This window comes from Chiloscyllium plagiosum, chromosome 3 (genome assembly GCF_004010195.1).
Source record: "Chiloscyllium plagiosum isolate BGI_BamShark_2017 chromosome 3, ASM401019v2, whole genome shotgun sequence".
Taxonomy (NCBI): Eukaryota; Metazoa; Chordata; class Chondrichthyes; order Orectolobiformes; family Hemiscylliidae; genus Chiloscyllium; species Chiloscyllium plagiosum.
The window spans coordinates 88204270-88216304 of NC_057712.1; the positions used below are offsets into that span (position 1 = coordinate 88204270).

At 38.4% G+C, this 12035-nt stretch overlaps 1 protein-coding gene across 24 annotated transcripts in view; it reads left to right on the top strand.

The window, feature by feature from the left end:
* snap91a (synaptosome associated protein 91a) overlaps positions 1 to 12035 on the top strand; it is a 222718-nt gene that overhangs the window by 142254 nt on the left and 68429 nt on the right. For all 24 annotated transcript variants that reach the window (XM_043685664.1, XM_043685669.1, XM_043685700.1 and 21 more), the window contains 2 exons: positions 2232 to 2341; positions 8884 to 8984. In XM_043685664.1, the coding sequence (XP_043541599.1) occupies positions 2232 to 2341; positions 8884 to 8984 (211 nt within the window). The remainder of the gene's footprint in view (positions 1 to 2231; positions 2342 to 8883; positions 8985 to 12035) is intronic.

Below are 12035 nucleotides of genomic sequence, written 5' to 3' on the forward strand. Positions count from 1 at the left end.
ATGGGTGACACAATGGCAGATTAGGCATTGTTCTGAGTAAAAACAATGACTGCAGATGCTGGAAACCAGATTCTGGATTAGTGGTGCTGGAAGAGCACAGCAGTTCAGGCAGCATCCAAGGAGCTTCGAGATCGACATTTCGGGCAAAAGCCCTTCATCTGAGTAGGTTACAATATTAACACTTATTCAGGGTTAATGTTCGATACAGAAACAGGTCTAAACACTGCTTGCAGCACGGAGCCAATAAGAATTGAAAGGTGTAAAGGAGCAATAATGGGTTGGAAGGGATGTTTTAATTCAGTTTCTCTTGTAATAGTAAAATGAATGAATGGAAATGCAATATAGTAAATATAGTGTGTTTGAGTGAGTTGGTAAAGTGAATGATAGAACAATATCTCTCAATACTATGAACAGTAGTCTTGTGAATTTCTTGTACGTCATCTCATAGTTATAATGTTCATTTGGTCATCTGCCAAAAACCCTGCCTTGTTGCACATCACTACATTGGAGAATATATTCATTCTTGCTTAGGTCCACAACATATTGTTCTCTGAAGCTATTCTGAATACTCTGAATTCTTTTCTCGTGGCTTACTTTGCCAGTCTGACTCCCATGCTTAACATGCTGTCTTATTTGCAGTTCACCTTCAATTGTGCAAACACATCTTTATTCTAAATCTGCTGAGGTATCTATGTTGAAGCTTTTTGTTATCATCACTTGCCCTCCATGGATGTTAGAAAAATACCTGCTGTACTAGTATATCTTCAGTCCATCTTCACTCCACAAAGGAGGGTTGCTACTGACCTAACATTATCTTTGCTGCTGGTGTTGATTGTCAAAGAGTTAAAATGTTGTTCTTGTGCCTATGGTATCTCAACCTCTGTTATCAACTTTAAACCTGCTATAAATATTTGTTCTGCAGGCAGCTTTAACTGAAACAAAAATGCTTCAGTAAGTTGGAAAAGGTTGTACACTTCCTCTTGTCAGTATTTGATTCTGCTTGCAATCTTTGTTGATTTGTCACCGAAATGATCTTCAGTGGTAGGAATGGAAAACATTTCACTCATTGCAGTATAGTCACAGAATTCCTTGTGAGGAGAAAAATATCTCAACCAATTGCCCAACAGTAGTTCATTCCTGAGTGTTCTCTTGCTCCTCTTCAAATAAACATGGCATAAATTGGATTCTCTTGCCTTCTTAACTGCCTCTTGGAAATAGTTGAACACCTTCTGTTTGTAGAATGTTGAGGTCAAGGTTTGCATATAGGCATAAATAAGAAGAGTTGGTGGAAATTCATGTCAGCATTCTCAACTCTGTTTCAGTTATTTTGAACATACTTTTAATCCTGAGTGTTATGCCATGTTACTGCAACTCAGTAGGCTGTTCTATTTCTTTAGACATTGTACTTCAGCTGATAAGGCACTGACATTCACCCTTATATCAACCTTTTAACAATTTGGCGAACAAAGTTTGATGGTCAGCTAATTGTTCTCAGAGTAGATTGGAGTCGTTCATTAAGTCTGTGTAGAAATCCCAATGCTGCTGACTCAGCAGATTTGCATGGGAAATTACATTTTCCTCGTGGCAATAGTCTCTATCTGTAACCTTTTTTAAAAAGATTTCCTGAGCATCATCCAAAACCTCCTGTTCTATCTTACTGAAATTTAATAGTTCCTTGGGAAAAGCTCAAGGATCAAAAACCATCTCTAACTATTGGGTAGCCAATAAATTGAATCCCCAATTCACAACTGATCCTCCCCTTTCCACCCAATTCGACTCTGGTCAGAGCTCACGCCTCTACTATCCCTGTGTAGGTCCATTTCTCTCACTTCTGCCACGTTTTCTCTCTCACTCCTGTGCTCTCTCACTGCTTATGCTGTCATGCTCTGAGGACATTCAAGGATATATGTCTGAATTCATGAGATCTTCGTGTTCTGCCTTAGTCCCAATCAAGCCAGTATGACCACCTCCGATTGGGTGAAGGTCAATGCTGTGTCCAGTATGTCCCTTTCAGAACCATTGTCTTATGCACAGATAGTGGAGCTCAAATGCTTGGAAATGTTTCTTTCCATTAAAATTACTCGATAAAAACATTAAGTTAAAGTATGGACAAAAATGACTCTGCAAATAATAATTTCTGAGCTTGAACAATTTTACTTTGTTAGTATTTCAAGAAACTAGTTTCACTACTTAGTTCACAAATGTTTTTCCATGTACTTTTCTCCTTCCAGGGTTCACCAGAAAACACGGGATCATCCCCTACTTGTAGTCCAGCAAAGGTGGCCGATACGTCTGCAGTAGTCGATTTGTTTTCACCCCCACCCTCTGTAGCTCCAACAAAGTAAGTCTGTTTTTGAGCTAAAACATTCTCTTATAATACTGGACCTTTTGTCTCTTGACCTTATTATGCTGCTTTATCTTATTAAAATTTAGAACAATTACTTGTCAGCTTGAAACATATCTATTTCGTTTGTGTTCTATAAAGATAACAGGGGTTACAGATCCAAGTTTTGGCGGGGGGAAAGGGCCTGCAGGTAGAGGAATCTGGCTAACTGCATGGATTAGTAAAAATGGCAGGACAAGTAGAGAGTGGTAACTAATGCATACAGGATCTTTGGCTGAGATAATGAAGCATGGAGTACAAAAGCAAGGCAATGTTGAACCTGTATAATACCGTTTTTAGACTTCAACTGGAGGATTATGTACAGATCTAGACACCAAAAAAGGTGTCTAGTATTGGAGAGAGTACAGAAGTGCTTTACAAGAATGGTTCCTAGAATAAGGCTTTTTATTTATGAAGATAGATTGACTAAGTTGGGATAGTTCTCCTTAGAGAGAAGTCGTCAAAGTTAGAGATCTGATAGAGATGTTTGATATCGTGAGCAGGTTGGATAGAGAGAAACTATACCCACTCCTATAAGGACAAGAGGGCATGAATTTAATGTGATGTGCAAAGAAGCCAGGGTAAAGTGAGTAAAAACTTAGCGAGTGGTTATGGTGTGGAATGCATTGCTTAGAGTGGTGGAAGCAGGTTCGGTTGAGGCGTTCAGAAATGCATTTGTGTTGATTATTTAGATCAGAGAGATGTGCAAGGGTACGGGGAGAAAAGCAGCAGATTGGCACTTGTAATGATCCAGTGTAGGTGTGATAGGCCAAATGGCTTCCTTCCGCATCATAGCGATTCTGAGACATGTTACTGTATGTATTGATGTGCCATGTTGTAAAGCTATAACACTCCAATTTAGATGAATTCAGATTGTCTAGTTTGGGTCCCTATTATTAAATATTTCAATTCTCTTGAGACTTTTCTCAACGTTAGCATGCTTAATTAAGGTCATCTTTAGCTGTAGTTTGAGTGAAGATAACATGTATCCCATGCATTCAGAAGTGGTGGAAATCAAGTACTTGAAAAGACTAAGATTGTTTGAGTTCACCTTTTTGTGGATAGATTTTGAGCAACATTTTAGTATTTTCCATCCTTTCAGCTGTTTGTGAGCAAACAGTGCACACTGGTGTCTATGTGCTGCGAACCTTTAACTGTGTTGCTGGAGTACTTCCATTTGTTTCTATCCCCCACAGTCTGAATTATCGTTTAGGACTCGAGTTTTTTTTTTAAACGTTATATGCAAAGTACTTAATGTACTTTGTTGCACATGGAGTTAACTTGTTCGTGTTTTTAATTTTTATATTAGATATTTGTGTTCAGTTAAACTTCACAATTCATTTGCATGAGCAAGTGCCCACTCTCTGCAACATAATATTCAATGGGTGTAAAACAGATTTTACAGGTCAAACAGATTCCTCTTGTCACCTCTACTCAGTAGATAAAGCTCACGATTTTTTTTTGCCCTTTTAAGTTAGGGTAGCATTTTTGCTACAATCTGTTTGCAAGTGTATTTATTCCAGTTGTAGTTTAACTGGCTACGATTCGATGCACACTTTTTTTGTGATTGTATATGTATGCCAGTTTGGTATAGAAAATAGTTAAGTCACCATTTTTGCATTAGCAAACAAAAATTGATCTTTGAACTCCTCCTTTATGTGGTAGTTTGCTGCTGACTAACAAGCATTTCTATCCCATTTGAATTCATTATGACTTCAAATGATTCTCAAACTAAGCAAAATATAAACCCATGTTGTAGCTCGGGACTACAGACCTATCGTCGAATGAGTTAAGATATCATACCCACTTCCCTTTCACATAACAGATGTAATTATTCCCTTGGTTCTCAAAACAAAGCCTTTAAAGGAAGTGGTGGAGGCTAGTACAATTGCAACATTTAAAAGGCATCTGGATGGGTATATGAATAGGAAGGGTTTGGAGGGAATTGGGCTGGGTGCTGGCAGATGGGAAAGTTGGTTTAGGATATCTGGTCGGCATGGACGGGTTGGACTGAAGGGTCTGTTTCCGTGCTGTACATCTTTGCCTCTGACTCTATAAGTGCTAACAAAAATTCAGTTTGCTGCTACAATAAAGTTCACGATGCCTCCTAAATTGTTTGAATTGAATGGTTTCACCCTCTTTCTGTTTTAAAAAAAAATCTGCCTCACCTGGAAGAATTAATTTGATGGTTAACTTGTTTTTAATGCAATAAGCTGTAAAAATATTACATAAGTGATACAAAAACTAACTAACTGCAGATGCTGGATGTTTGAAGTATGAAACAAATTCTGAAAATACTCAGATTAAACGCCATTTGTGAAGGGAGAAGTAAAATTGAAAGATCTCTGGTCAATAACCTTGCATTAGAACTGCTTATCTGAAACATTTACCTGTTTTTCTCTCTCCATTGTTTGTAGAGTTGAAGACTGTCATTGTGTTCTGCTTTTACTTAGATGGTCTCTGTGTTGTAAGACTCTAAGGAGTCTGAAATAATAATAATTCAGACTGTTGAGACTGGGTGCCTCAGAATCAGAAACATCCATGTTTCATCTGTTCTGCGTTAGCTGATTAGCAATCACTAAAAGTGATGAAGTTTGAAAACCTTGAGCAACAGAGGGAATAAATAAAAACAAGTTCCCTAGTTCCTGTTTAGTGAGCCTGCTTGAACTGTTTTGACCTTGAGTGAGAAAAGGAACAGATGCTGATATGACATACCCCATGGAGGAATAACATAACTCTCACAAGGCTCTCAAATTAAAAATTCTATCGGAAGGCTTATTAGTCCCAAACTTGAGTCCCAACTCAGTCCAAACTCTTGGGAATTTCGATATCCTGATCTTCAAACCTGAAAAACAGTATATTGCATTTCACAATAAGAAAAATGCCTAGCTAAGGGATGGTACAGAGCTGATTTATCAGCTTAATCCTATAGTAAAAATTGTAATTGGAGTCCCTGCAAAAATTCACATTGCTCTTGAGTTGGAACCCTGCTGTTTGTCTTGTCCTTGCAATAATTGCACATACGATTAATTATAACTTGCATTCATGTGTAATTTGCAGATCTAGTTAAAGTTCAGTTCTTGATGGAACATTTCACATCCAGATGCTGATTTAAAATTTGTGCTATTTTAGTTGTAGTATTAATATTAATTGGATTGATGCAATTAACATGATTGTTATAGTCATTTGGTGGTATAGAACTTGAATATTGAGAAAATGTTGTCAAAGCTTTTATTGGGGCAGTTCACAAGAATGAGTGAAGAGGAAAAGTATAGAGCATTTGACATTAGAGAGTGCAGCAGTTAACAATTGAGTTATATGACTCCTTCGTGTGTAAAGATTATACAGGGCGTGCATTTTGACAGCAGTGCAGAGCCCACGTGCTCATGTGACAGTGCTAGCCTATTCACCAATGCACCAAAGAAGCCACATATATCTGCACTGCAGCACTACATGATGGCAGTCTAAACACATCACCATTACATAAATTGATTATTAATTGAACTTATGAACTCAGCAACTCAGGTGGTTGAGTTCCATTTTTAACACTGCCATATATGCCCAAATAGATGGTGTTATCATGATATCCCCATTAGGCCCAGGTCTTGCAAACATCTTTAGTTTAATTCTGTGAAAAGAGTCTTTGACGGAGTGACATCAAACCACCTACTACTTCCATATTTGATATGTTGATGGTAGGTTTGCTACATTTGAATCTGCAGCTGCATGGAACAATTTCCTTACCCGTCTACACTCATTATCAGCTTTCTTTCTTCAATGTCCTTGTTCAGAAATTGGCCAGGGAGTTCTTTCTCGAACACCAACATATCTTCACAGGTCACTGTTGGGATTCCTATAGTTCTCTGCAGAACGATAGATTCACTTGCAAGACAACTTAAAATACTGTCCAAGCCACAATCACATTTGGTATAAAATATATGTGCCAGAATGATCCTGATCAGATCATTTCCCACTGTAAATCCTGCAAACCTCATGAAAGACTCTAAGGTATTTTGAACTCTTATTTTAAAAAAAACTCCAGTCTACTTAAGAATACTCGGGAACATGAAGTATCTCTAAAGTTTAAGCAATCGGTGAAGTGAATTATTTTACAATTTGGAGGCTTCGCCCGGAGGCCCACTGCAGATGGTACCTAACAGGGTGACAAAACATCTGGAAATGAACCTTCCAGCTCAGTGAGCAAACCTACATCCAGAACATCCATTACAATTTTACTATTCTGTAGCAATATGAGTGGTGTTCAGTGACTTGATACTGCTATCAAACAAAGTTGTGTTCTGTCTATAATACAAGGTAGTAATGTTGTGGATTAATTTTAGTGCCAGTATGCTGCCAGGTATGCAAGTCATACATTTCAAAGACTGTTGGATTTTTTTTCAAGCAACATACTCCATTCAGCAGTTAATAACAAGTAAACTATTGACGTACACAATCACCCCACGTTTGCAAAACACTCAATAGCTAGTCCAACATTTGTGTGACCTGCCATTGAATGACATTTGCTGGATAGTCCTGAGTGTGGAAAGAATTAAGTAGATGACCAATTTTGAATTGTCAGTCAAGTTTAGTATGGCACACCAGTATACATTGGAACTATATAAACTAAAATTTTGTGCCTTGTTACTTGTGGATTGGACATGTACACTCGTTGCACTTGTTTCAACTCTACAAAGTAATTGCAACCATTTGCTGATTCATTTTGAAAGGCAAAGTCCTGACCAATTAGAGCTAATCTGCTTGGTTTAAGATCTAAACAAAGCTTGGCAGTTAACTGTCAATTGTTAACTGCAACATTCTCCACAGCAACACCTTGACCAGAGTCCACTTGCCAACCAGTCAATACACTCTTTTAAAATAGATATTGGTTTCCCCTTTTCATTTGTAATTTTGCAAATTGCCCTGATGAGTGATGAAAGCAATGACCTGTATTTTGTTCCCAGCTTTATTTTGCTTAGATGCTTTTTTTTTAACCAAACCTTACGTTGCTTTGTTGCTTACTGCTATGAATAAACATGCAGCAAAGAAATCCATTTGTCCTGCATAATTTTAAATGAGAAGGGGAATTGCATGAAGAAACAACATGCAAATGCAGTGGACCCTAAGCTGTGATGTCAACAAAAGTGCAGTGTGATGTCCACACTTGCTATTATCTTGAAATCCACATTGAAATGTCCACAAACTCTTAACTAGTCTTTTCCACTTCCACATTGCAAGAATAGTTGGGACTCTTCTTTAGGTTGATGGCTCTTTCTTTGTCAAAGAAAGTCTTTGTGAAAGGGGCTATGCAAATTGTAGCCAGTTCAGATAGTTGATACTGATATGGACTGAAAGTTTCTGAAGTATTTGCGAGAGTTTGTTTTCAATTACATGAGAAAGTATTACCTGAACAAAACATGGAACCTCTATGTAGCATACCAGGTGCATAGGGTAGTAACTGACATCATATGGGCATCACAGCTTTTAAGAGTAAACCCACGTTTGGGAGAGGGAGGGGAGAGACAGACAGACAGACAGAGAGAGAGAGACACACACAGACAGAGAGTTCTATATATGCTCAGTCAATGATATCCACAATATTTGAAAGCTCAAGTGAAACAGACAAATAGCTACAAACAGGCAGCCAAGCTTTCCTCTGCAGATTGGGTTAAACCCCAACTGGAAATTCCAAAGTGATGTTTTAATCCCCTATTCCTTTGAGTTCTTGTATAATGTTGTCATTTCTGAATCACCACCATTTCTGAATTCCTAACCTAAATAATTGAATGCCATTTGTACATTAAATGAGTTTGCATTGAGCTTATGTATCTATCATAATAGGTTCAGTTTGACTTTAGATGTTTTGTACCAACCACTCCAGCTCTGCCTACCTATGAATATCATTCAACTGACCATGTTAATAAATTTAAAATGAAGGTAAATTTTTAATTTCAAAATCTCCTCTCTCTCATGCACATCTCCTTGGCTAAAGTGGGATAACAATTAGTTCCTGACCGATGTAGAGCAAATAAAACAATTGCAAACTGCCAGCATTTGACTGGGTGCACAGCTAGGCTTTTAAGGTGGCGCCAGTACTTGGTATCCCAGAAGATGATCCCAGCAGTAGCCAGTATTTCCTCCTCTGATGAGTGAGAACATGTACTAACTGGGGTGCCAGAAGGTCACGATGCATAGATAATGAGGCAAGTTTGGAAAGAGAGCACAAAAAAACTCATTCTGGCTTGCAGAGAAAAACCCTCCATTAAACTCACCAAAAGTGACACTTGCTGAGTCTTATTAGAAATCAGCATTTTTTTTTTTTAAGACTTATCTATTTGAATATAACATAAAACCATCTTCAGACCAAAGTCTGCTGTCAGGAAAGAGTCCAGCTTAGTTGTAGTTACTAGTTATTATAGTTACAAAGATTTCATATCTAAATTTGAAAGAAGTATTTTGATAATTTTAATGATTTGTAATAATGTTTCCTTTTCCCCCTCCAGTGCATCTAAATTATCCAGTGATCTTCTTGATCTGCAGCCAGATTTTACATCTCCAGTGCAATCAACAGTGACTACTAATCCGCCATCCAGTGCTTGGGGAGGTGAGAATGGGGCATTGCAAGAAAGGCTTTTAATCTGCTGACAAATTATCTTTTCACTTTGAAGTTATGATAATATTCTGGTAATGAACCCTTCTGGTTCTCTCTCTTTGCTGATATTGATTTCTGAAGAAGCTTTCTATTGGAATTAGTACTGTATTGTGAATTTTCAGATATAATTCTTTGATATGGATTTTAAAAAAAAATTTAAGTCAATACAGGGTAAGACATTATTTATAACCAGAATTTTAAGAACACTGTGATTAATTGGGAGAACTGGATCTTGCACACACATTTGACTTTGTTTCCCTGCTCATTTTTGAGTATTTTTCTCATTTGGTCATTAGACCACTTCTAAAACTTTCAAGATACGCAACCTTAAATAATTTCAAGCTTTCAATATTCTTTTGTGTTAGTTTAAATAGCAGTATTAAATAAATCCAGTTTAATACAAAACAAAATCCCACTTAAAAGATTTTTAGCCTATTAAGCCAAATTAAATAGGCTGTAAAATGAAATGTAGCATCTCAATTTCAGAACACTTGCATTTTAACAGTGTTTCATCTTTTTATTTCTCGCTGAATTTCACTTGTTTTTCTTGAGTACGTTGGTTTGTGATTTGACAAAGCAAGGATTGAAATGGCAAGGCTTAGAAGCACGATACAAATTGGGAAAATGGATACAATAGCCATAGTAAATAATGCTACCGTGGCAGATTCTACCATTTGGACAGTAATAAGTTGTCAATTACGAGGTAATGAGGGCAGGAATAGGAGGATAGAGCAGATTAATGCATGGCCGAGGAGCTGTTGCAGGGGAGAACGGTCCACATTTTTGGATCATTGAAATCTCTTCTGAGGTAGAAGTGACCTGTACAAGAAGGATGGATTGCACCTGAATTGGAAGGGGACTAACTGGCAGGAAGATTTGCGAGAGCTGCTTGGGAGAATGTATTAAGGTGGGGAGAGGGGTAGGGGCTGGGAAGCAGGAAGCTATTGAGGAAAGAGATCAGTCTGAGACTAGTACAGTTGGCAAAACGAGCAAGTCAAACAGTCAAGGCAAGCAGCAACAAAGCAGAGAATGAGGTAAACGAAACTGCATTATTTCGATGCAAGAGGTGTAACAGGGAAGGCAAATGAACTCTGGGCATAGTTAGGAATAGGGGGCTGGGATATTCTAGCAAGTACAGAGCTGTGGCTCAGAGATGGACAGGACTAGTAGCTTAATGTTCCAGGACACACACGCTATAGGACTGAAAGAAAGGGGGTTGGCATTTTTGATAAGGAATAACATTACAGCTATACTTAAATTATTCCTGGAATATGTCCAGGGAAGTTGTTTGGGTGGACCTGAAATGAAAAAGGGATGATTGCCTTATTGGAATTGTTCTATAGACCTCCCAGTAAGTCAGCAGGAAATTGAAAAACTAATTTGTAAGGCGATCTCAATTATCTGTAAGTGTTAATGGTAGGGGATTTTAACTTCGACTGGGATTGCCGTAGTGTTAAGGGTTTAGATGGAGAGGAATTAAGTATGTACAAGAAAATTTCCTAATTCGGGATGTGGATGTACCTACTTGAGAAGGTGTAAAACTTGGCCTACCTCTAGGAAATGAGGCAGGACAAGTGACTGAGGTGTCAGTAGGGGTGCACTTTGGGTTAGCAACCATAATGCTATTAGTTTTAAAATAGTGATGGAAAAGGATAGACCGGATCTAAAAGTTCAAGTTCTAATTTGGAGGAAGGCCTATTTTGACAGTATTAGGCAAGAACTTTCAAAAGTTTATTGGATGTGGATGTTCACAAATAAAGGAATGGCTAGAAAATGGGAAGCATTCAAAAATGAGATAATGAGAGTTCAGAGACTCTATATTCCTGTTAGGGTGAAAGGTAAGGCTGGCAGCTGAAGAAAATGCATGATGACTAGAGAAATTAAGGTTTTAGTTGAGAAAAAGTAGGAAGCATACATCAGGTATGAATCCTTTAGAGTATAAAGGCAGAAGGAGTGTACTTAAGAGGGAAATCAGGAGAGCAAAAAAGGGGCCATGAAATAACTTTGGCAAATAGGGTGAAGGAGAATCCAAGGGACTTTACAAATTCATTAAGGACAAAAGGGTAACTAGGGACAGAATAAGACCCCTCAAAGATCAGCAAGACGGCCTTTCTGTGGCAATGTAGGAAATGCGAGAGATACTAAACAGGTATTTTCCACCAGTGTTTAATGTGAAGAAGAACATGGAAGATACAGAATGTGGGGAAATAAATGGTGGCAGCGTAAAAATGTCCATATTACAGAGGTGGTGGTGCTGGATGTTGTAAAATGCATAAAAGTGGATAAATCTGCAGGTGTAACCTAGAACTCTGTGGGAAGCTAGGGAAGTGATTGCAGGGCCCCTTGCTGAGGTATTTGGATCATCAATAGTCACCGGTGAGGTCCCGGAAGACTGGAGGTTAGCGAACGTGGTGCCACTGTTTCAGGTGATCAGGAAAAGCCAGAGAACTATTGACCAGTGAGCCTGACATCGTTGGTGGGCACGTTGTTGGAGGCAATCCTGAGGGACAGGATTTACACATATTTGGAAAGGCAGGGGCTGATTAGGGATAGTCAGCATGGCTTTGTGTGTGGGAAATCATGTCTCGCTAACTTGATTGAGTTTTTGATGAAGTAACAAAGAGTATTGATGAGTGCAGAGCGGTAGATGTGATCTATATGGACTTCAATGAGGCGTTCGACAAGGTTCCTCGTGGTACACTGGTTAGCAAGGTTCGATCACGTGGATTACACGGAGAACTGGCCATTTGGATACAGAACTGGGTTGAAGATAGAAGACAGGGTGGTGGTGGAGGGTTGCTTTTCAGACTGGAAAACTGTGACCAATGGTGTGTCCCAAGGATTGATGCTCGGTCCATTGCTTTTTGTCATTTATAGAAATTATGTGCATGTGAACATTGGATGTATAATTAGTATGTTTGCAGATAACATCAAATTTGGAGATGTAGTGGACCATGAAGAAGGTTCTGGAGAGTACAAAGGGATCTTGATCAGATGGGCCAA